General features: G+C 31.7%; 1 protein-coding gene across 4 annotated transcripts; it reads left to right on the forward strand.

The window, feature by feature from the left end:
- The first annotated feature begins 827 nt into the window (after nucleotides 1-827).
- Nucleotides 828-21,077, forward strand: LOC139502119 (cytochrome P450 3A41-like). 4 transcript variants are annotated; one of them, XM_071291487.1, is made up of 15 exons: nucleotides 828-952; nucleotides 2,221-2,316; nucleotides 3,951-4,044; nucleotides 5,016-5,068; nucleotides 5,530-5,626; nucleotides 7,440-7,556; nucleotides 8,480-8,568; nucleotides 9,266-9,414; nucleotides 10,207-10,322; nucleotides 12,196-12,295; nucleotides 14,061-14,218; nucleotides 14,936-15,024; nucleotides 15,513-15,650; nucleotides 19,069-19,231; nucleotides 20,773-21,077. In XM_071291487.1, the coding sequence occupies exons 2-15, from the start codon at nucleotides 2,243-2,245 to the stop codon at nucleotides 20,854-20,856; spliced, it is 1,521 nt and encodes a 506-aa protein (XP_071147588.1). In that variant the 5' UTR covers nucleotides 828-952; nucleotides 2,221-2,242; the 3' UTR covers nucleotides 20,857-21,077. The 4 variants fall into 4 exon arrangements, with proteins under 4 accessions (XP_071147588.1, XP_071147589.1, XP_071147587.1 ...); XM_071291488.1 differs by having other exon boundaries at nucleotides 893-952; nucleotides 3,951-4,242; nucleotides 4,857-5,068; XM_071291486.1 differs by lacking the exon at nucleotides 828-952 and having other exon boundaries at nucleotides 2,147-2,316.
- The last annotated feature ends 3,394 nt before the right edge of the window (nucleotides 21,078-24,471 follow it).

Below are 24,471 nucleotides of genomic sequence, written 5' to 3' on the forward strand. Positions count from 1 at the left end.
TTGCAGTACTTGTAATTCTAGCCCGGTTTCAATCCTTATTGGATGTATACGGGCATGTTAGATAAGTAGTCACATTTACTTACATGAACTTTTGTATTACGTTTCTGGTTGCTATGACCACAAATTGATATCCCATTACCGTAAATCTTCATGAACAATACCGTAAATTATATTTCTGTCGTATATGTGTTTTACTTGAAATGTGTCTTTAATATCAAGTAGTCGACAGTAACAACCCTCCTATGGGCATTATGTTATTTTCGAATTGTGCGTCCGTTCGTTTGTCCCGCTTCAGGTTGCAGGATTTGGTTAAAGTTTTTCGTCAATGTAGTCTTTGATGAAGTCTTATGAATCTTAGATGTCTGATGGATTAGGATTTTGCGGTGTTATAATTACTAATACAATCATCATAGATACCAGGATTAAATTTTGTATTTACACCAGACGCGCGTTTCGTCTACATCGGACTCATCAGTGACGTTCGCTATCTGCATAATACTGATTATTCTAGGGAATTAGTTCTAAAATACCAAGCTTTAAAGTTGGTTATCTATTATTGAATATGTACATGTAAATTGAATGAAATTAATGGTGTATATACGATAACACTTAAATAAGTGTGGAAGATGGGGCAAACACATGAAGGAGTTGAAATAATTTTGAAATCTATAAAGTTAATTCAAAGAGAATATAAGAAGTGTATGTTATTATTATTATGGTACCGAAGCACTGACTGTTGAGCTGATGTCACCATCTAAATATTAATATTCAAAAACATTATTATACACTGTCCACTGTGTTTATTACAAACGACCTACTAGGATAAACACTAAGCTTCCACATACTTTGTGACAGTTGCCATATTGATTTTGTGTACAACTTCAATTTATACACAACACTTGTGTACCGTGAAATAACCGAATGTTTAGGATAACGATATAATTTACAAAAGGTAAATCTTATATACATAAGGGGGCAATTGTAAATTTGAAAAGACATATTAATTGAGTGTCCATTTTGTATATTTTTTCTATACACACCTATTATCAGACAGATATATTTGTCCAATGAATTTTATTCGGTTAGACACTGTTGTGATGTTTATTGTTGTTGCTGCGATTCGTGCTAATCAGTCTATCGATTAATGCGTGTTGATTTGTTCACTGTTTGACTAGTTATTGATTTTTACTCTTCATGTTTCTTTGCGCATATTTTTCTTTTTCTTCGGTTATTTATTTTAGCTTGTCCCTTGTAGCAATCAACCTTGCCTCAGATACTAGTAACATCAGGGGCGATTCGATTCATTTTTAAGGGGGTCCAAAACTAGGATTAAGGGGGTACCAAATATATGTCCCCATTCAAATGCATTGATCGTCAAAAAGGGTGTTCAAACCCCACTGAACATCTTTTAAAAGATAATCTATAACATGATGAACTTGACATATAAAAACAGAATGATAAACTGTTTCAAAAATGACTAATGCATGTTGGTTCCCTCTTTGCATGATATCCTACATCTCTTCTTGTAATCATACCAATATCAAATTATAGCGGACACATGATCAATTTGTTTCGTTTCAAAAAGGATATCGAGATGTGTACATTACAACTCGAACCATTTTCAAACAACTCGGATCACCCTTAGAATAAACCTGATCAGTTTAAAAGACTGCTTGGACCATTTACTAAAGTTTAAAAGATTTACTTCATGTTCTAAAATCACTTCCTAAAGAGGCGATCTGGCATATGAAAAAACGAACATGTATGTGTTTACATTTTTATTGCATATAAATAATTTGTTGGTTTATTGATGTTATGGATGCATTTGTTCATGTGATCGTGTCTGAGTTTGTAATTTATCAAACTTCGTAAAAATCATCGCCAGGGATATTTTAATCATATATAACCTAATTTTACTACTTGATAAAACCAGTAAACTCATGAATTTGTTATAAAAACAGTTATACTGAACTAATTATTTTTAATGAGAATATGAGATGATCATCCTATTACAATATTGTACAATGGTTAGGCATAACAAAATATAATATAAATCGAGTCTTTATCATAACCTTTACTTATAAAAAATATATTGCGCAATAATTTGTAATTCAGTATACTTTAAATTTTTACCTGTAATTGAAAACATTTTAGGTCATATTAGCATTGATAACATATATAAAGATAGAGGGAATACTAATATTATTGGTTTTTGAACAGAACACGGAGTGTGATCGTGCAAATGGACGTTCTTGGGTTTATTGACTTGCCAGGATGGGTCCTTACTATTATCATCATATTGATTACATTATATTTGTAAGTACACATGCGTTATATTCTATTTAGATAAAGTTCCGTTTAGAAGTTTTATTTTGCAAAGCATGTACTAGTAAAATTTTGCATTCCAGCGATATGTTTATTGATATAATATGTGTATTCCATGGCTATCAACAGAGTTTATTTTAAAATACTGTTTCCTTTCACACTTCAAGCATTGTTTATCAAATACACTCCACAGTCAAACATTTCAATTTTAAAACCTACACAGAGCATGCAAAAGTACATTACCCGTTTGACTTTTTGGACGACAACATCTCGCCTTAAATGTGTATTTTTTCATTAATCAAATTGAAGTATATCAACCCCTTCTTTTTATACATTTAATACTATAAATGCATTAATGCATTTTTGTTGTCTACAAACTGAATTGACGTTATTATTGTAGCTTTCATTGTTTTATATGATAACCAAGAAACGACTCTACTGTACATAGTTTGATATACAGAATACATTTAAGGTGGTACCCAACACTTTAACTAAAATTAATTTGGCTCGTTTAATTTTCTTAAAATTTTGACAAAGTATTTACTTTGACCCTTTTACAAAAATATAAAAATGTCAAAAAATTTGAACCAACTGTTTTATCAGAAAAATTACACTGGTTATATAGCAGTTTGACAAAAACTTATTTTGATCATTGAGAAGCTTGATATTCCCTTAACAACACAACGTTATTAAAACGTTCAGCTAATTTTACAGAGTTATCTCCCTGTAGTGTTATGTACCACCTTAAGTATCATTGAGGTAATTTAGCAAGCAGTTCCTATTAAACCAATACCCTTGGCCATCTATATTACTTGCAGTTCGATGTGATGGTTTGCTCGACAAAAGATGTGTTAATATGACTTTGAGTTAGAATGATGATAAAAATCTGTTTTAGGTTTTGTAAAGTATAAATAATAGACGAATGTACAGATGAACCAATAATTAAAGTTTTGCAAACTACAAACGTCCATAGACGTAAAGAAAAGAAGCATTTTACAAACACTATAATTATTACATAAAACTTTCTATTTCCAAACCAAGAAGTTTGTTTACTAGCTAAAATTAATGAACACAATTGAAAACTAGATTGATTTAAGGATGTACATTTCTCAATTTATAGACTGATAATGGAATTTTGTGGGACTGTCATACAAGTTGAAGGTTTGACTAGCTTTACAGTCGATTGCATTGAGCGTGTAGGTATATCTAATATGTTTGGTTAGCTTGCTTGTTAGCTGAACCGTGAAGTCAATATAATTTAAGATATACTACCCTCCTTTTGAAGTAGTCTTGTCCTACAGACAGATAGGGACTAGTCTACTCTTAAAGGAGGGTAGTTTACCTAATCTAATAATGACCCCACCGTTCAGGTAGCAAGTAAACTAACCAAACATATTACAAGTACCTTCACACTCATTGCAATAGGCTGTAAATCCATGTTTTATCAACCATTTTCTACATATGGAAATGTCGGAAATGTCTCTACCAAGTCAGAACAGGAGATTTCTTTTCCACTGATTTGATGTGTTTGAGTTTTTGATTTTGCCATTTGATACTAGACATTCCGTTTTGAGTTCTTTATTTTTGTCTTTTATTTCAATCTCAAATGTGTTTTGGTATTGTAGGTATTCGTTATGGTACCACAGCCTGTGGAGGCGATTGGGGATTCCAGGACCTAGACCAATACCTTTCTTGGGTATTTTACCTAGTTATAAACAGGTTAACCGCTATCATCATTTAACAATTATCTAAAGAAAATTATAAAATATATCAGGCTTTGAAGTTGTCACGCTATATGCGCATTTTGTTTACAAAACTCGACTATGAATATCAAACAAGAAAAAGAAAAGCATTGCACGACGAAAAATTCCAAACTATATGCCAAATACGTCTAAGGTCATTTAAGACTGTGGGTAAGTAAATGCCTTTAATTTATTTCAAAAGATTTTAAATAGAAAAACAATAGAAAAGAAATCGAGATAGAAAGAAATAAAGTAATATTTTTGTCATAAAAATATCAAAACAATTGTAAACTAATATATATAGGGTCTGTAAATTCCATGTGTGGTGAGAGCGAACCGATATGGAATATATATCGCACTAGGTCAATAGCACACTGTGTACGAATTTATCTTACCGAATATATTTTAATGTGACATTTATTGTAACCTATCGAAGTGACCAAATCTTCAATATAAAGAACCTACTTTCATTGGTCAATAATAAAAAAAATGTAACAACTTGTTGAGTTTTAATGTGTTTTTTCTGCATTTATTTCAATCGTTCGTCACCAAGTTCGTCGTCTTTTGAAATCTTTCAGATTTTTCTGCAACGCAATGTTATTTTTACAAAGGGACGTAACACCATTTCCAATCGAGTATTGAAATAAACCACGCCTACTAATCCTGAATGAAATACACTCAGTATCCACGCAGTCGATCTCTACCATTCATATTCACAGAAATGTATAGCATGCATCCCCACTAGCCAAACATTAATCTGGAAATTCAACTATCGAAAAAATATTCAAGGAATGACCGAACATCACAATAAGTATCATTTGTGCATAGCGAATAAGTTAGATATCAGTATTCTTTGGTCTTTAATTGGAGACATTTTATACAACCAATGTTTTGAATGTAATTTATTTTCCTATATAAGTCAATTTAGCATGATAATAAATTTTACAGGGATTAGCAAAGACGGACCTAGAACTAGTTAACACGTATGGGTCAGTCGTAGGGTAAGTGTTTTTTTCTTTCAATAGTTTGTTTTAATATGTTTTCATGCACGAAGATCAACAATGTTAATGAATTATCATGAAAAATAAAACAGTTGGATAATATTAATGTTTCGAAAATCGCAATATCAATTTTTATCATTCAAATGAAAGAGGCGATCATCACTAATATCTGCAAGTATAATTTTTTTAAACTTTAAATATTCACTTTTTTTATCTTCAGCTTTAATCAAATAGTTATGCAGCAAATAACTAAATAAACTGGCTGTTGGTAAACAATACCTTGTAATTTAATTCTAAATTCCATATTAAACCGGTGTAAATCACGAAAACGTAGCTGACATCACAGTCACATGACAAAATTATGTCTTTAAGATGATTAACAAATCACTGTCAACCAATCAGAAGATACTTTACATCCAAAATTAAATTACTTCTGTAAAGTAACATATATAATTTTACAGAATTTACCATGGTCATCTGCCCGTATTGTTGGTATCTGATCCAGAGATGGTGAAGGAGATTTTCATAAAAGAGTTTTCCAATTACACCAATAAACCAGTAAGTTCTGTATCAATACAAAAGCAGTACCAAAAAGTAAAATCACAAAAATACTGAACTCTGAGGAACATTCAAAAAGGAAAATCCTAATCAATTGGGAAAACCATAAACACATTTAAGAAAACTTAACAAATGTCATATTCCTGATTTGGTACAAGCATTTTCTTTAGTAGAAAATGGTGGATTGAACCTGGTTTTATAGCAAGCTAAACCTCTCACTTTTATTACAGTCGCATGAAATTTCATTATTTGGACAACGATGCGCGAACAAAATAAACATACAATAATAATCCAGTTAAAAGGTAAAAAGGTCAAAAATAGGAGTTCAGCACTCAACATTGTGGTATCATCTAAATCACTATAAAACAAACAAATATGACAAAAAAGCACAAAAAGTCATACATCAAATTTAACAACATCATTCATTGCTATTAACATTAACTTATTCTGCTCTGACTCAGGAAGCTGAATTCTATATTTTATAATTATGATAGAGAGTCGAAAGATACCAAAGTTATATCAAAACTCATAACAGGCATAATTCGAAGAAAAACTGACAACGGCATGGCAAAATGAAGGATGATCGACAAAAAGAGAAATGATAACAATAAGAAAACACAATAAAGAAAAATATTTTCTTGATAATCCTGTAACACCAAAGTTAACATAGATATAGGAAGATATGGTATGAGTGCCAATGAGATAACTCTCCATCAAAGTCACAATTTATAAAAGTTTACCATTATAGGTCATGCATACAAATTCATACAGATTCACTCTAACGATCATTCGATCAAGGTTGAATAAGCAAACACCGTATGTTTATGTTGGAGTTAACTGGTAGAATTTGCTTGTGGTTAATATTTAGGACGTAAACAACGATTGAGAAGATTTTACGACCACATCTCCTCACAAAATCAAGTTACCTTAGTATAAGTTATAACACTATATTTTCTTAAAATGTCCTGTAACAAGTCAGGAAAATTACTATTGTTATCTTAGAGTTCGTTTTTGTGTGTGATGCATTTTAGTGCTTCTGTTTTGTCGTTGTTCTCCTTTTATATTTGATGTGTTTCCTTCAATTTTTGTTTGTAACCCGGATTTCTTTTTTTTCTCAATCAATTAGTGAATTTCGAACAGCGATATACTAATTTAGCCTTAATTAATATATGATTAGACATGCCCTCTTTTAAGTTATCTTGAAGCTTACATATTGTAGTTGATATGTGGTGTTGAAAGATTATACGTATCAACTCTTCCAATTGTTCGCAGATTTTATTATACAGTGAAACCTGCCTAATTCGACACTTGCTTTAACTGAGACATGTTCATGGACCTTAAATAAACATATTCTTCCAGGGAAAAAAAACCCTGAGTATTCCGACACCCTCCATAATCCAACAATTCTTTTCTGGTCCTCTAGTGTGTCGGAAATCACAGGTTACACTGTATGTGTATACTGTCGCTTTTTGTTATTCTTGTTATGTGTATCACAATTTCACCAGCTATTTTAAGACCACAGCGAAGATTATGATAATGTTTTGTTATTTAACGTCCTTTGAAAAATATCACTTGATTATCAGGACCAATACATTAATGTCAATATGATAGGACTGTGAACATTGATTTGTACTAGCGGGAAACATCGAGCCAGATAATTTACACGGTAAGATCTGCAGAAAGATTTGTCGCCGTACACGGTTATATGGTACCTCACACCTTGACTAAAATTAATGTGGCTCGTTTAATTTTCATAAAAGTAGTACAAAACATTGACTGAAATATACTTACTATTACTGGCTATTTTTTTTAGGTCCCGTTCAAGATGGACGAACATAGTGCTTTCAGTGTCGGTACTGCTAAGGATAATCATTGGAAGTTTCTCCGCAGTACAATATCACCTACATTCTCATCCGGGAAGCTGAAACTGGTAATGGTTTATTTTGGTACTGAAATAAAATATTTATACCCAGTACAAAATCGAATATTTTCTACCCTCATTATAAAGTGTTTCTTTCCTTTGTTATTGCCTCAATGCTTGTGGTGTTGCTGCTGCTGATCTTCCTTAGAAGTATCACATACCTTCTCATCCTGGAAATTCAGACTGGTACCTTTGTATTTTCAACATATTCATCCTGGAAATTTCAAAAGTTTAAGGATAGTTTAAATTCTTATTTAGTCTAATTTTATAAGATCCTGAACACCGCTTAATCAACGTAACTAGTAGCTAAGTAAAAAAAGAGAGGCATAGGATACCAAAGAGATTGTCAGACTCATAGATCGAAAACAAACTGACAATGCCAGGGCGAAACAAGAAAAAGACAAACAGATAAATAATAGTTCACAAGACACAACATAGAAAACTGAAGACTTGGAACACGAACCCAACCAAAAACAGGGGGTGATTTCGGGTGCTCCGGATCTGTAAGCAGATCCTGCTCCACATGTGGCACCCGCCGGTTTGCTAATAATGTTACAAACCCGGTAAATAGAAGTTGTTTTCGAAGAAGGATTTTGTATGTTTTTTCATACATCACGATAATATTGTTGTGCAGAAAATAATAAAAAAAAGTTAAACCTTTCTGAAGCCAAAAAACGCATGAATTGTTTATTTTTTTTTAAATGACATATAGCTGATTTACGATGGAAGAGTATTTTAAACATTTTTTTTTATGAAATAATTAACAATGACGGTTTATTGTTTACAACAACCTTAGGATAAAACTGTTTCATTTGCTAATCTTGAGTACATATCTAACAACACAGTGTTTTGATCATAATAAGATAAATCGAGAAAATATGTGACCAAAAGGGACCTTATTACTGTTCGTTTAAATACAAAATGTATTTCAGATGGTCCCAAAAATAGAAAGGTGTTGTACAAATCTAGTTGAAAACATTAAACAACAAAGTAAACAAGGAGAGCAAGTCGATATGAAGGGGTAAGATATAATTAATAATCATTTGTTTTCTCCGAATGACATATACTTCTAGTCTATAAGAAAGGAAAACGGTGTGAAATGTACACATACAATTTCGGCTCATACGTTTGAAGATAAGAAGCAGTGCAATTTATACACATTTGTGTGGAAGGGCATACAAAATTAGAAGCAATAAGTTGTTAAAGGTACCAGGATTGTCATTCAATTATTAGCGTTTCGCTCAGTGACGCTCAGATGAACATAGTTATTAAGCCAAACAAGTACAAAGTTGAAGAGCATTAAGGACTCAAAATTCCAATTTACTGAAATGATTACCAGACACTATTCGTTTAAGCATCAACAATGAAAAACTTGGTTCTTACAAGTGTTTCATTTCTTCAGCAATTTAAGTAAGCGAAGATTATATGAACTGTATCTTTAATATATCAGTTTGTTTCCGATCTATGAGTCTGACAATCGGTATCCTATGCCTCTCTTCAAGATTTCTTTACTTAGCTACTAGTTACGTTGATTAAGCAGTGTTCAGGATCTTATAAAATTAGGTTAAATAAGAATTTAAACTGTCCTTAGACTTTCGAAACGAAAATAAAGCTCATTTAAGAAACATCCTCATGTTTCCTATTAATGTTATTTTATAGGTTGTTGTTCACCATGTTTCCTTTAACATTTATACTACATTAACGATTTTTATTTCAAGAGTATGTGAAACGTTCACTATGGATGTTATTGCTAGTACTGCCTTCGGTATCGATGTTAATTCACAGAACGAACCAAATAACCAGTTCGTAAAGCACGCCAAAGCTGCAGCTCTTGGTGAAATATTTGGCCCTAAATTTTTTCTTATAAGTAAGTCTTTTTTATATATAGTACATTTTATTTTGGTGTGCAACACTTTGCTTATGAAACGTTGAGTTTGTATATTTTTATGCTATTCGCATCGGTCGTAAGTTCCAAATCCCCCACACAGTCTAACTACAGCTTCATCTCAAACAGTTTCATTCATTTGCTGAACAGTTTTATTGATTTGAATTGATACATGTATCTAATTATTATATAGTTAATTCAATAAATATGTATGCCGTTCTGTAAAATCTGTTATATACGTATTTAACAGTATTGTAAAAAATACTCCTTATTTTTTGTTTTATCTTGAACATTTCAAATTCAATCTGATTTGAAAACCTAGAAGACAAATAGTTATCAAAGGCACCAGTACGCCAGATGCGCGCCTCGTCTACACAAGACACATGTTTGGCTTTATAACTATTTTGATCTGAGCGTCACTGATGAGTGTAATGTAGACGAAACGAGTGTCGGGTGTATTAAATTATAAGGTTGGTACCTTTGATAACTAGTTACTAGCAGGTACTGACATGCCCGCTCCAGATATCACTTATTATGATTGAAAGATTTTGTTATCATCACATAAAAATCAAGCCAAATCACTCCCAGTAGGGGTTTAGTAACATCCCATCATGAGGTTTAAGACAAGAATATAACTCGTACATACCTGCAACTGGTTTTAGAATAAATGAGGTTAATTATTATTGAGAGCTAATATATCATCCAAATATATAAAAGTGTTATTAAATGTTTGTTACAAATGTTGTTTGTATGTTGTCTTTTATTTCATTTCAGTGATGTTCCCGATTTTGAAACATTTGTTCACGATACACTTCATGAAGAAGGAAGCTGTAGATTTTTTCAGATCGGTTGTAGAGTCTGCAATTGGACTAAGGAAAAAAGGACAAAAAGTGTGTACAATTTTTTGATACATTTGCGTTTACCTCCATCATTGACATTTTTACCAATTATGTCTGTTTGTTTTGTTAACTCATCGTTTTCAATACAATCGAATTTGATGCGACTGTCATACAATAAACTCATAATAGATACCAGGACTAAAATTTTACACTTACACAAGACGCGCGTTTCGTCTACAAAAGACCCATCAGTGACACTCGAATCAAAAATGTTTACAAGGCCAAATAAATAACCAAGTTGAAGACCATTGAGGACCAAAAATTCCTAAACGTTTTGCCAAATACAGCTAAGGTGGTCCGAGACCACTATTATTTCGTAGTTCATTTCTTTTAGAACATAAATGAAAATTAAAAAATCCCACCTGCGCTTTCTCAAAGAAACTTTTACAGTGTGTTGTACTACTTTTGGGACAAATTATATCAAAATTATAGAAAACTTCATCGTCTCTAACTCAAAATATGGACAATTTTATCTTTAGGGCGTCTTGAAATCTTTTGACAGCTTCCGAAGTACTATTTTTCAACCTTTTTCACCTGGCCCAAATCACTTCTTTCCTTTAAAATTCTGGACCTAAATTTTTTTTACAGTATAATTTCACCCCCCTACTTGCAATTTGAGGTATTAAACATGAAGAAATAAATTTGGAAGGGTTATAAAAATTAATGGCAAGTAACTCACTGTCAACACTAGGGACTATATTTGTGAACAACGAAAATCAAGGGACGACAATTGTGGATGGACCAGGTAATTTATTCTTGTGGAAAAAAAAGCTATAGTTTTTCAAAAATTCAAAGTTTTATTAACTGTTAATTTATTATTATGAACATATCAATGATAACTCAAGTCAACACAGAAGTACTGACTACTTGGCTGGTGATACCCTCGGGGAAACAAATCTCCACTACAAATGACTCATCAGTGACTCTCGTATCACAAAATATTTAAAAGGCCAAATAAATAACGAAGTTGAAGAGCTTTGAGGATCGTAAAGTTCCTAAACGTTTTGCTAAATACAGCTAAGGTAATCTATCCCCCAGGTAGAAAAGACACACATGAGAGGTTTCGCTAGCTATAAAACCAGGTCAAATTCACCATTTTCCTACATGGGAAAATGCCTGTACCAAGTCAGGAATATGACAGTTGTTATCCATTCGTTTGATGTGTTTGAGGTTTTAATTTTGCCATTTGATTAGGGACTTTCTGATCTGAATATTTCTCAGTATTTTTTGTGATTTTACTTTTTAGAATTTCATCCTTTTTATCGTTTTTGCCGTTAATATAAATATACATAGCGTAACAAAATGTAGCACAAAGAAGCAGACTAATTTAAACAGAATTTGGAGAATTTTTTAATTTGAAAATATGGATTTGACAAAATATTAATAACACATAGCTGAGAGGATGAAAGAGCAGATTGTTACCCCGAGAAAACATTGTCAACCGCGACGAAGGGTTATTTAATTTATTATACTGAATGTCCTATCATTATTGTCTTTTACAGATTTATTTTATTTAAAAAGTATTTTCTATGACGTCACGTACATAACAACGTTACGGGTATTAGCAAAAAAAATAACTAAAGATTTTTTTGATTTTTTTTAATCAGTCAAATTATAAAATCTGAGCAAAAACGTAGAACTTTAAATTATCGATTTTTGATTGGTCTGGACGAGACGGTAACATTAAAAAAAAATTTCACCCTCTCAGCCATGTGATAGAGTAAATTAACACCGTTGTATTAGCCAATCAAAATGTGACATTTTAACGTGAAGTGGAATAATACTAAATGTTACTTCCATTATAAGTGTTTTAGTATGTTCATACACGATGACTGATTGTGGTTAATAACATTTATGTTTTCAGGTTTATAATGATTTCCTTCAACTAATGTTAAACGCACGACATGATGATAAACAGTCGGATTACTTCACGATTGGTGATCTCAAAGAATTTAAAAACAGAGGTAAATAAAGGCCACAGTAGTACACCGCTGTTCATACTTCATAAATCGATTGCAAAACAAACAAAGCCGGGTAACAAACTAAAAAAACTGAGGGAAACACATCAGATATAAGAGGAGAACAACGACACAACAGAAACACTACAATGCAACACACACAGAAAAGAACTTTAAGATAACAATAGTAATTTTCCTGACTTGGTACAGGACATTCTTGTAAAATGGTCGATTGAACTGGTTTTGTGGCTAGACAAACCTTCCGCTTTAATGGCAAACCATATGAGTCTAGTGTTGTTCATACCTTCACTGAGAAAGCAGTTTACGGGAATGATCTTTGTATTCGTTCTCCCAGTAGTAATATTGGTTCACTATCCCCTGTAAATGGCGTGATTCTATATTTGGTTTCTTACTTAATAATAATGAGTTTAACGACGAAAGCAATTTTAGAAATCCAGAGCAGTAATTGTGCACGATAATATTCCTTTAAAATGATGTTTGAACTTTCGACAAAATCAACAATGGCCATAAAACATGCAAACAAACAAACATACAAACAAACAAACATACAAACAAGCACTTTATTTGCCAATCATTGCGCCCAAAATCGGTAGAATAATTACAATACATTTATCATCATCAACATAATATAAAGTAAAATTAATATAAACATGATAAGTTTTGATTTAATCGATTACCAATTCATATGGAAGTAAATGAAATAAATAGTTTGTTATAATACATAAATTAAAAATTACCCATTATAAAAAAAATAGGAGATGTGGTTTGATTTTCAGTGATACAATTATCCACCAAAGTTTAAATTAAGTTGATGTAACAATGAGAAAACCTTCTACCGTATAGTCAGCTAAAAAGGCACTGACATAAAACAAACATTTTGTGTTCGTGTATCGGTATATTTACATAGCGATGGTAAGGATTGGCTCTGGGGAGGAGGTGGTTATGGCTCAAACCTTGTGTATTAAAGGGTTCAGTCTCTGCCCTTTGTTAGTCTTGTATGAATTTTAGTTTTAGTTTCTTGTGTATATTTCGGAGTTTAGTATGACGTCCATTATTACTGAACTAGTATACATTGTTGTTAAGGGGCAAGGGTACGGGGGTTTCTCGCTGCATTGTAAACCCATTGTTGTCCTTTGGCTGTTGTCGGTTCTTTGGTTGCGTTGTTGTCTCTTTGACACATTCCCAATTTCCATTCTCAATTTTTTATTCAATGGTAATAAATTTTCATATTTAGAATTGTTTATTATTTTTTTGAGCATTAAGAGTTTATAATGGTTTCGTAATAAAGATATATTGTATTGACCTGAGGTGATTATCTGTCAGTTTATTTTTTTAAAGTTACTACTGAATGCTGTTGAAGGTATATTAATTTTAGCCATGATTATCTATGTCATTTTCTATTTTAATACTTTTATTATTTATTTAAAAGGGTTGTTATGGTAACTTGCGTTTAAATGTATTGATATCTCTGAAATTGTACTGAAAGGAACCATACCATAAAAGGAAAATAAATACTAAAAGGGGGTTAAAAAAACAATTTGGAGAATTTCTTTTCATATTTTTTTATTCTTATATTGTGTCCAATCATGCAACAGCTCTTCAGGGTTCGACCTCTGTGATCGTATCAGGCTGCACCCGGTGAAGCATTTTCTTTTCTTATGCATAGACATGAGAATGGTTATGATATTATGCAAAACTTCCAACATGTACACAAACATGCTGCATAATGTTATTCATTTTATTTTTACAGGCTTGAACAATTCTGAAGTGAAAGAAAATGCTGTGACGTTTTTTGTAGCTGGTTATGACACAACAGCGAATACCTTAGCTTTTGCCTGTTATTGCCTAGCAACAAACCACGATGTCCAGGACAAATGTTTGGAGGAAATAGATAACATTTTTCATGGTGTCAGTATTAATTTAACATCACATGCTCAGTTTGAAAACATCATTAACTCTACAGTCTTTAAACTGTTCAATCTATAGTTTTAACATTAGCAGAAACCAATTACAAGTATTACTAGTATAAGGAATACTGACATTATATGAAAGTCAAAAATATAAAAACAAATACAACAGCGAAAGGTTAATTCTGGAATCCTTAAAAATTTTGCACCGATTTTCATCATAGGTTGGATAGGTTGCAAACGCTATGGCTGAGTTGGTTAATAGCTGTCACTAAACTTAGATAAGATACCAGATGTTTCGTCTTTCGTCGAAATTGGAAAGATGTGTATTTTTTTACGAAGTTTTACGAAAAAATATATATAGCGGGGTCTATTAAACGCAATGTATCTTGTTTACCTTCATTAACATTTATCTATTTCACAAAACTAAACATAGTAACTCCGTTGCAAATATCTTAATATCTAAATATAAATTATGTGAATTAAAAAAAGAGCTATCTAAGTTGTTTTTGCAGCCCTACATATAAAGACATAGTACAAATATTCAAGTATATAAATACCTAACAGTAAATGTCTTGTATGCATCTGATGGACGAATTTTGCTTGATAGATTTTAAAACCTTTTTTTTTGCATACATGAAAACTTTGGCATGATTCTTCCAAGGCTTCTATTTATCTGTAATTACACTATTCATAAATATATGATTATGTGTTGTAGGAAAGACCACAATTTGAAGATCTTTCCAAATTAGAATATTTAGATCGATTTTTCAATGAAGTACTTCGTCTTTATGCTTCAGCAGTGCGGTAAGTAAACTTGCAAAATATTGTTTCAAATAAATGCATATAATATTCTCTTTATATTTGCATTTTAAACTTTTTCTGTTTTTTTTTTCCTTTTAGTTAAAACAAGAACACAAACATAGCAAAAAACATATTACTAGATTTTGTCAATATTTTATTGATTTTTTTTTTATTTCAATTTTTAAAGGCCTGATTATTTCTACGCATCTTTCTTTTCAATTTAAGAAACGAAATGTTACGCTATTCAAAAATTGCACAATACTGTTCTTTATATAAAAAGTAATTGTTATAGAAAATAGACGGTCAAATTATGCATGTGATTAGTCATCTATACTGATAATGCATTTTTAGTTTTCAGTTTCTTTTAATAATTATGATCATGGCCGAATGTCACCATTTCTGTTATCTTGACTAGATATATTCAAATACAGTCGTCAACCTTTTTGTGAACATTCAAATAATTTTGAGTGGTTTTTTTTTAATGTTAATAGAATTCAACGAGGAGGAAAACAGAATATAACAGTTAAAGGTGTTTATATTCCTAAAGATGTAGACATTTCCGTACCTTTGTATGCCTTACACAGAAATCCTACTTACTGGCCAGATCCAGAAAAATTTGACCCTGACAGGTATTACAATTTATATAAATAATTACATTGCCTATCATGCACACAACAAAATAGACATGTTGAGGGATTTTGCTTGATTTTCATATGGTGAAGATAATATCTTCTAATCAATTGAGGTCTGGAGCTGGCATGTCATTTACTGCTAGTAGTCCTTTATCTAGTGGGTTTCATCTGAGGCTGTTTTGTGACACATAGACGAAAAACTTGTATTAGTTGTTTCTGTCTTAAAAAATGAAAAAGCTTTCTATTCAAAATACACGTATAATGTCTGATTTGCGGTGGTAACTGCTTACTTCAAGGTAATCCCATAAAAAAGGACCCTGCTGAAGTTATCCGCTACTTAACCGTGACACAACTACGTAGTAAGTCATTAAGCAAGAAAGAAAACCAGTTTATCTGCAAGGTATTTCATCTACATGCATTGATACATCATGTACTGTGTAACAACCCTAGTAGAAGCTGTCGGTGAGAGACGCTACTTGATCTAACAAATATAAAAAAGAAAATGGGGTATAATTGCTTTCAAAACAACTCTCCATAAGAGACCGAATGAAACAGAAATTAACAATTATAGGTCATCGTACGGCCTTCAGAACGATAAGATAAATGAGTAGAACAGAAATTGATTCTGTAAATTGCGGAAGCACTGTTGATTTAGGCTGATGAATTTTTGTGCAAAAATATACGTTTTTCAATATTCTTTTATATTATTTTAATCGCTTATACACTCCCGCATTATATACCAGTACTGTTGCACGAACTTGAAGTATACGTCACAGGTTTACGAATATTTTTATTTGAATCGAAGGAAACAGGAACTTATAATAAATGTACGCAGAGTATATATTAAAATCAATGTCTATAATTAAACATAGAATATATATATATATACAATATTAGATCAATGTCAGAAAAATGCAAATGTTTCTGAAATGAGGCTGAGAAACTGGGGAAGGGTGAGGTTTTACCGAGCCTATCCTTAGTTTTGCGTCAAATACAAAAAAGTTCATAATTATGTTTCTGACATTGACCTAATATTGTTTTTTTCTGCATTTTAAATTAATAGATATAGGAAGACAGCTGTAGGAAGATGTGGTGTGAGTGCCAATGAGACAACTCTCCATCCAAATAACAATTTATAAAAGTAAACCATTATAGGTCAATGTACGGCCTTCAACACGGAGCCTTGGCTCACAACGAACAAAAAGCTATAAAGGGTCCCAAAATGACTAGTGAAAAACCATTCAAACGGGAAAACCATTGGTAGAATCTATATAAAAAAACGAGAAACGAGGAACACGTATAAATCACATAAACAACTACTGTACAGATTCCTGACTTAGGACAGTTGCAAACATCTGCAGTGGGATTAAACGTTTTAATGGTACTAAACCTTCTCCTTTTTTTGAAACAATAGCATAACATCACAGTATAGAAAACCACACGATAAAACATCAATTGGAAGGCTTAACTCAATCAAAAAATGTAAATTAACACACTATGAACGAATAAATTTGGTCTGCGATACCTAAATGCAAATGCACAGTTAATAAAATATAAGGGACAAACATTCGAGGCCAAAAAGCAAACAAAAAGTCCAAACAAAGCCATGGCAAGACACCACCGCGAAATATTTAATCCTTCGAAAATAATCACCTTAAAAAACCGGTTTTAATAATTTCTACAGGTAAATGAAAAATAACTTTGTCGTTTTAGGTATACTACTTATGTGTATAAAATTCTTTCAATAATTAGGAATACCAAGAAAGTTCTGTCATATCTATACATAGTTTAACACTAGATACAAATTGGGGTGAATATCAACAATACAACTACATAATTAGAGCTAGCTAAAACTTCCCTGTACAGATTTAAGGAGAATAATCTTGATGTTCATACAAATGTAGTACAAAGAAGTACAAAGAGCATAGAAAGATTTTTTTCTTTATGAAATTTTATTCTTGTGATAAAAATTATAGTTGCACAGTTTCATTGAAAATCAGTGTGAAGTTGAAGAGACAGCTACATACAAAAATATTTTTTTTTCTTTAGGGTTATTATTTTTATGGCTCAATTGTTGACATTTAGGTAGAATATGTTTAAAATGAAATTTTGGTGAAAATGTTCACTTTGCAAGAGTCTATGACTTCTTTTCATGTCTACAGCACTGCATTGTTAATTGTAAATTCCATATTTGTGTTAAACATTTGTTTAAAGAGTGGAATTTTTCTAAAACTATTCATCATGACAAAATGTTTTGTGATAAGTTGTGACAAGTAATTAATATTTTTACCAAAACACCAACTTGTGTATTAACTTAGTTTTTTCTTGAATTTGATGGCAAATTTTATATGCATTGGTACAGTCAAATACAGTCTTAAAAAACCATTATATATAGTTGGCATGTATAAAGACATGTATAGTCAAATAAAGAGAAAGGTATGGTCATTCTTGTCTTTAGATAGTTGTATTGTAGCACATTCTTCAATATTACAAAGTTTTGGGTAGTTTTTCAATTTTGACTTAAACAAGACTACTTGGGTAGTTTTCATGGAAAAAAGGGGGAGGGGAAATTATTTTATTTGGTTCAATCAAAGAAAAGGAAAAAAAATATAAATAATAGATGAATCATCTTCTAGCTTCACAGTATCCAAATAATAAGAACATATTCCTAAAGATAGACTAGAACATGTAGAATGAGATTTACAGATCATTTGATAGACATGACTGATTTCTAAATGTTGCCTGTTTTAAGAAAGGGATATTCTTTTAATAGTGGGGTTATATTTATTAATACAACTAAGCAATTCTTTTAATGGCATTTTTTTATGTTCAAACATGGCTACTAAATAAAACTAAGTAAATTAAACATGTCATTATTGTTATAGGTACCAGTCTTGTATTACAACTCCAGTTTCCGGTGCATGTCAAGACATGGAGGGAAACAAAATAGTCCATTTTGTTCTGAAATTTTTTCTGGACTCAATTTTTTCTGTTTGATTATAGGACTATGCTGAATTGAAACATATATATAGATTTTTAAAAATCTTGCATCTTTCTGGGGATATCAATTCAGGAAAGTGGAAGGATATCATATTTACTGGAAATGGTGAGGCCTAGTAAAAACAGCAAACAGAAAGTAGAAATAAAATGATTTGACTTCAGGGTTACGTAACTTTCTATTTTTCGTGGTATGCCCCACTTTTTCTCTCGATTAAATCACAATTTTATATTAGTACATACATGATATAAACATGATTTTTTTTCTACGTAGCATTTTAATTTTTTCATTTTCAAAGATCAGCTGTTTTGCATGTATGCCTTTGGAGCAGTCAATTACAAGACTGCAACCTTAAGTTGCGCCGTGATACCTTAACTAGTGTAATGGTAATTAAACTTGTTTATACTCGTTTTGAAGGTTCACAGAGGAGAATAAGGCAAAAAGACCAGACTTTGCATTTATTCCATTTGGTGTTGGTCCAAGGATATGTATAGGAATGAGATTGGCAGTGATGGAAGTAAAAATGGCATTAGTGTTTTTGTTACAGAACTTTTCTTTTTCGCCTTGTAGTAAAACAGAGGTAGGCTTAATGATACTATTTATAAAACGTTTCAGTGGCGGATCCAGAACTTTTCCTAAGGGGGGCCCCGCTGACTGACCTAAGGGGGGCCCGCTCCAGTCATGCTTCAATGATTCCCTATCTAATCAACCAAATTTTTCCCACTATAAGGGGGGGGTCGGACCCCAGCCCCCCCCCCTGGATCCGCCTTTGCGTTTGTATTTCATCTATTTGTGACATGACTAATCTATAAAAACAACAAACAGTCTTCTTTCTTGATAACATATAGAAATTTGCTTTAACATTTCAATTTTTTTTAATATTGGGATTCATGAGGGGAATACTGTTTGCTTATAATTGTTGAAATCTTAAAAAGTGCTATTTCACACTCAGCTATACATAAATGTCATTAATAAAGCAAATATTCAACCTGAATTTGTCCTGACAATTGTCCCCTTTTGGTTGAATAAATCGAAAATATCGACATGTGACATAATTGAAAAAGATACAAACATCATACAAAAAACAATGATGTAGACAATTCAAAGTTCAAATACAAACTTCAACGTAGTTGTTCCATAAAACGCTTAACGTGGATCAATTCAAAATGCTTGCATATATTTTGCCCGAACTAATATCTGTTACGGCAAATAGCTGTCAAAATCAATCAAGGGAAGAAAGGGTAAAACAAGTGTACACGAACATGTATATATATGTTGACAAAAAGTTAAAATTTTTGAAATAATTGCATCTAGTGAAAGCCAGTTTAAAATCCTAGTTAATATAAATAAGACCATATTTTGTTGGACATACATATCAGTCAAAACACACCAAAAGCAGTCTAAGAAACTGACGTGCGTATGCACTACAAATAATTAGTATATACAGAATGCAGGACAACAAAGTATTGATTGATTGATTGATTTTTGTTTAATGCCTCTTTAAACATTATTGTGCTATTTTGTGGCGGTCGGGTTTTATTAGTGGAGGAAGTCAGAGTGCCAGGAGAGAACCATCGACTTTCCATAAGAGAACTAAATGTCATAGTCAAATAAGATTTGAGTCGAGTGTACCTGCCTCGTGCAGGATGCGACTTCACAACCTCTAGTGATACAGTAGTTCAATAACTTAGAACATCCAGCCACCAATTACTTGATTACAAAATTTTCCAGATGAGTTTCAACTATTGACAATGAAATCAATTCAAGTACAGAAAATATATTGTTAAGATATATCCGCAATGTGACATTTGTATCAATTAAAATGCGTTTTATTTAAGTTTAATTTCATTCACCAATTTTAAAAACGCATAAATTGAGCAAAATACATTATGTATGTGGCAAGATTGAACTTTCGAACATTCGCCCTGATAATTCATTAAGATACTACTCAATACAAAGGCATGTTAATATTATAAATACATTAAGTGTAATAAGTCAGATTTTTGGGGCATTTCGCATAGCGACAATGAATCTTTCAAACGGCTGCGATAGCAGGAAAAATCTTTGATAAGTTTGCAATTTCAACACAAATAATTTCTAGCAATCTTTTTATTCTTTCAGATCCCCATTGAACTGGAAACCGGAGGACTAATTCGGGCAAAGAACGGCATTCCATTGAAAATCAATAATAGAGAGAAACCTTAAATTGCATATGTTTTCATGGAAGAATTCAGATTACTCTGTGATATCGGTTTTAAGATGTACATAGTGATATGCAGAAAGCTATCTTTACCATTAGACGCTAAATATACTACAGATAGAACTGCTTTTATTTTTTAATGATTCATTTAACTGTGGACATGTCCACGTGTTGCTCCTTCAACCCAAATTACCCTTCTTAATAAATGACATTACTGAAAGCGACAGATAACGAGACTTTTTATTCGTAATGTGCAAAATACTGATTCGGGAAATATCTGAGCTTCAAACTTCTTGGTTTAGTGGATTTCACTTGGCTCTGTCTTTTGTTTTCTGAAATTGTGATAATTTTGTACTGTCCTTGGGTATTTAACATTAAGATATCATAAGACTTTGTAACTTATATTGTTTAAATTATCTGGCATTTTCACCAAGTGTATATTTGGTATTTAGTTTAGCACAAATAAAGGTTAAATGTGTTTTTTTGGAAAATTTAAATAGTTCCAAACGTGGATCGTATCAAGCTTCGTCCATTTTTTTTGTTTCTGTGACATTTAAATCACAACTAAAGGAAACCTTGTTTTTTCTTGTACTTCAAATTTTGATTTACTGCTATTTCGTTTTCGTAGCGATATTGATAGATGAATTAGTCTTAAAGTTGGTCAGCAGAAGCATTGATATAATAGATATCAAACTGCATCGATATGTTTTTCCTTGAAATATTTTTTTTTTGCGTATTGGATTGTGTTTTCTTCGAAGAGTATAATACTCTATCCGTAATGTTTTTGACATTCCTCCTTCGTGTATTGTGTTTTTTCCGTAAAGTACTGTAACTTGTTTTCTTCGTAGCGTATTTGAATTTTTCCGTACCACATCAATTGTTGGTTTTCCGTAGTGTATTGTATGTTTTCGCCACTGATTACACGTTGAAGGAAAAATTACCACATACTTATTTATATTTAATTTGAATACTAAAAAAACTATACTTTATATATATGTAGTTCTGTACAAACTTCATATTCTAATCCAATGAAATCGCTTCCTTCTTGTTTCATATGTCATGATGGTTTTGGCGACAAAAATGTATTTCAGTGAATCTAGTTTTTGTATACGTCAACTATATTTCTATATTTTGATTGCCACTTGGTTTTCATTTACTCAAATTTTGTGTTGAACCAATTATTTTATTCTTTTTCTTGCATGTGAATGGTATATCTTTTAGGTCAAGACCGGCTAGGTACATTTGGTTATTATTTAACATGAAGGTTGGTCAGCTAAATCAGCTGTTTAAAGGTCATGTCGATTACTTTTGTTATTACATATAATGCAAGTTATCTATTCCTCCTACAGTTTTCTACCGAAATCCCTGAATCCTACAAAAGTGTACACACATTGAAGTTTTGCACCTTCAATTGTTTATTCAAAGTTAAGTTTTTTTATGATAATGTCTGTGTCTATAAAATATGTCTATTTTGCTATGAATTTCAGTTGATGACCAAACTCAGTAAAGACCCATCATTGTTATATTTGGTTGATACACTCAAAAATACCTGCCGTTATCTGAATGATATTTGTTCGTTGAATAATCCAGAATTCTCTAAATCTACTTCAGAAATTTACCCAAAAGAACTTACTTTAACTAAATCTAACATAAACAGCAGCAGTTGTTCTTTTCTAGATTTAGACATTTCAATTTCAGACGGGAAACGTCATACTAAAATTTACGACAAAAGAGACGATTTTTCATTTCCCATTGTTAATTTTCCTTTTTTAGACGGCGATGTGCCTTTGGCTCCATCATACGGTGTTTATATATCCCAACTCGTTCGGTTTGCCAGTGTGTGTTCTGATGTCATAGATTTTAACGAATGAATCAATGCATCACTGTTGTGTCACGGATTTCGATACCATAAATTACTTAAAACTTTTACTAAATTCTTTCATAGATACAAAGATTTGATAAATTGGCTATACCTGTAGAAAACTTATTAAAAATGATATTTCACATCTAAATTTTATAGTAATACTGTACTTAAAGCGAGGAAATCACTATGTGATCCGTGTAAACTCATCGAACCTTTAAACAAACTTATAAGTAAGAGTTATCGTACCAATATTGTATTTAGATCTCTGAATATAGTTTACATTGGCACCAATATCGATTTTGTCTTTAGCAAATTAAAACATAACTAAATTGTATCTTCTTTTGAGGCGGGATGTATAGAGACACAGACAAGTTAATTTTTATCACTTTAGAAGTCGCTCCTCACTATCCTACTACCTGTCAATACATTTATTTTTGGCATTTCACAAGTCATGTCTTCTCTGACTGTTTATGACGTTAAAATACTAAATTTCTGTGATGTGTTTTAGTTGATTTTAGTCTCTGATGCATGACTTTTTATTATTAATTGTTTTTTGGCTTTTAACTAGTTGTCAGTAACTGCACTATACTCTCAAATCGTATTTTCTTGTATTGATTCGACCTGTTGATACTGTTTATAATGCTTTTCTGTTATTTTATATTCATGGATCTTGTCTATATACCAGCTTTGATTATTTGGAATATCTTCTAATTTTCACTTCGTCTTACTACATTTGTATAAATAGTACTGCAACTGACATCGAAAAAGACGCTTAGTTAACGAGTTTAATGGTCCGGAATAACACACGGCTGCAAATTGTTTTAAATGATAGAATAATATCTATATTTTAATTTCCGTCGGGTCGTAAAAAGTTTCTATGGTCACATTTTTGTATTTTATCCCTTGAATGGGGGTACCCCTCAATTTACGGTTTTGGGTAGTTACCTTAAAATCCAAAAATATATTTTTTGGTTAAATTTCCCGCTATTTTCATAAATATTTTCTATGCACATATCATCAAGGATCATCGGAATGATGCAGACATAAATATTATACCATCTCCAAGTAAAACTTTCAAACTTAAAGTTGGCTGTTTTTTAGATAGAAATTTAACGCGTTTTTCTTTGAAAACGAGAAAACATATGATTCAAAAACAGAATTTGACATTTGAGAGGACACAACATATTATTGCGATACTGCATGCAAATTGTGTTGGGCAAGTTCCAAACAATTTTGTCAAAAACTCAAAAATAAAAACATCATTTGTACCTTTTTTAATTACGGAAATTTCCTATCCGTCAATCAGCTCCACCATTTATTTTTTCATTCACAATCAATTTGATAGTTTCGATGTGATTATGTAGATTTTGTAGGAGAAGTTAATTTATTTTTGAGTGATTTGAATATATATAGTAGTTCTTTCGTGTATTTTCTGTAAATAAGTTATATTTTTGTTAATAAAATTTTGACTTTATATAAAAGTTAACCAAATCCTTCGGATAAGAGGTTTTTCCGGATAATGACTATAGTTGACATTGTGTGAAAATACATTGTATACATGTCAATGTTTAACCCCAGAGCAATTAATATGCATGCAAGTGGTCGGGGGAAAAGTACTATTGAAGTTTCGCAGAGATTTGGTGTGTGACAAGGTAATGCTAAAACCAACTTCTCTTGATATTCTGCTTTCCGTGGGCGAATCATCAGTGATGTTATGAGACTTGCACCAGAAGGCAACATTGGTGCGTCTTTAAAT

This window comes from Mytilus edulis, chromosome 13 (assembly GCF_963676685.1).
Source record: "Mytilus edulis chromosome 13, xbMytEdul2.2, whole genome shotgun sequence".
Taxonomy (NCBI): Eukaryota; Metazoa; Mollusca; class Bivalvia; order Mytilida; family Mytilidae; genus Mytilus; species Mytilus edulis.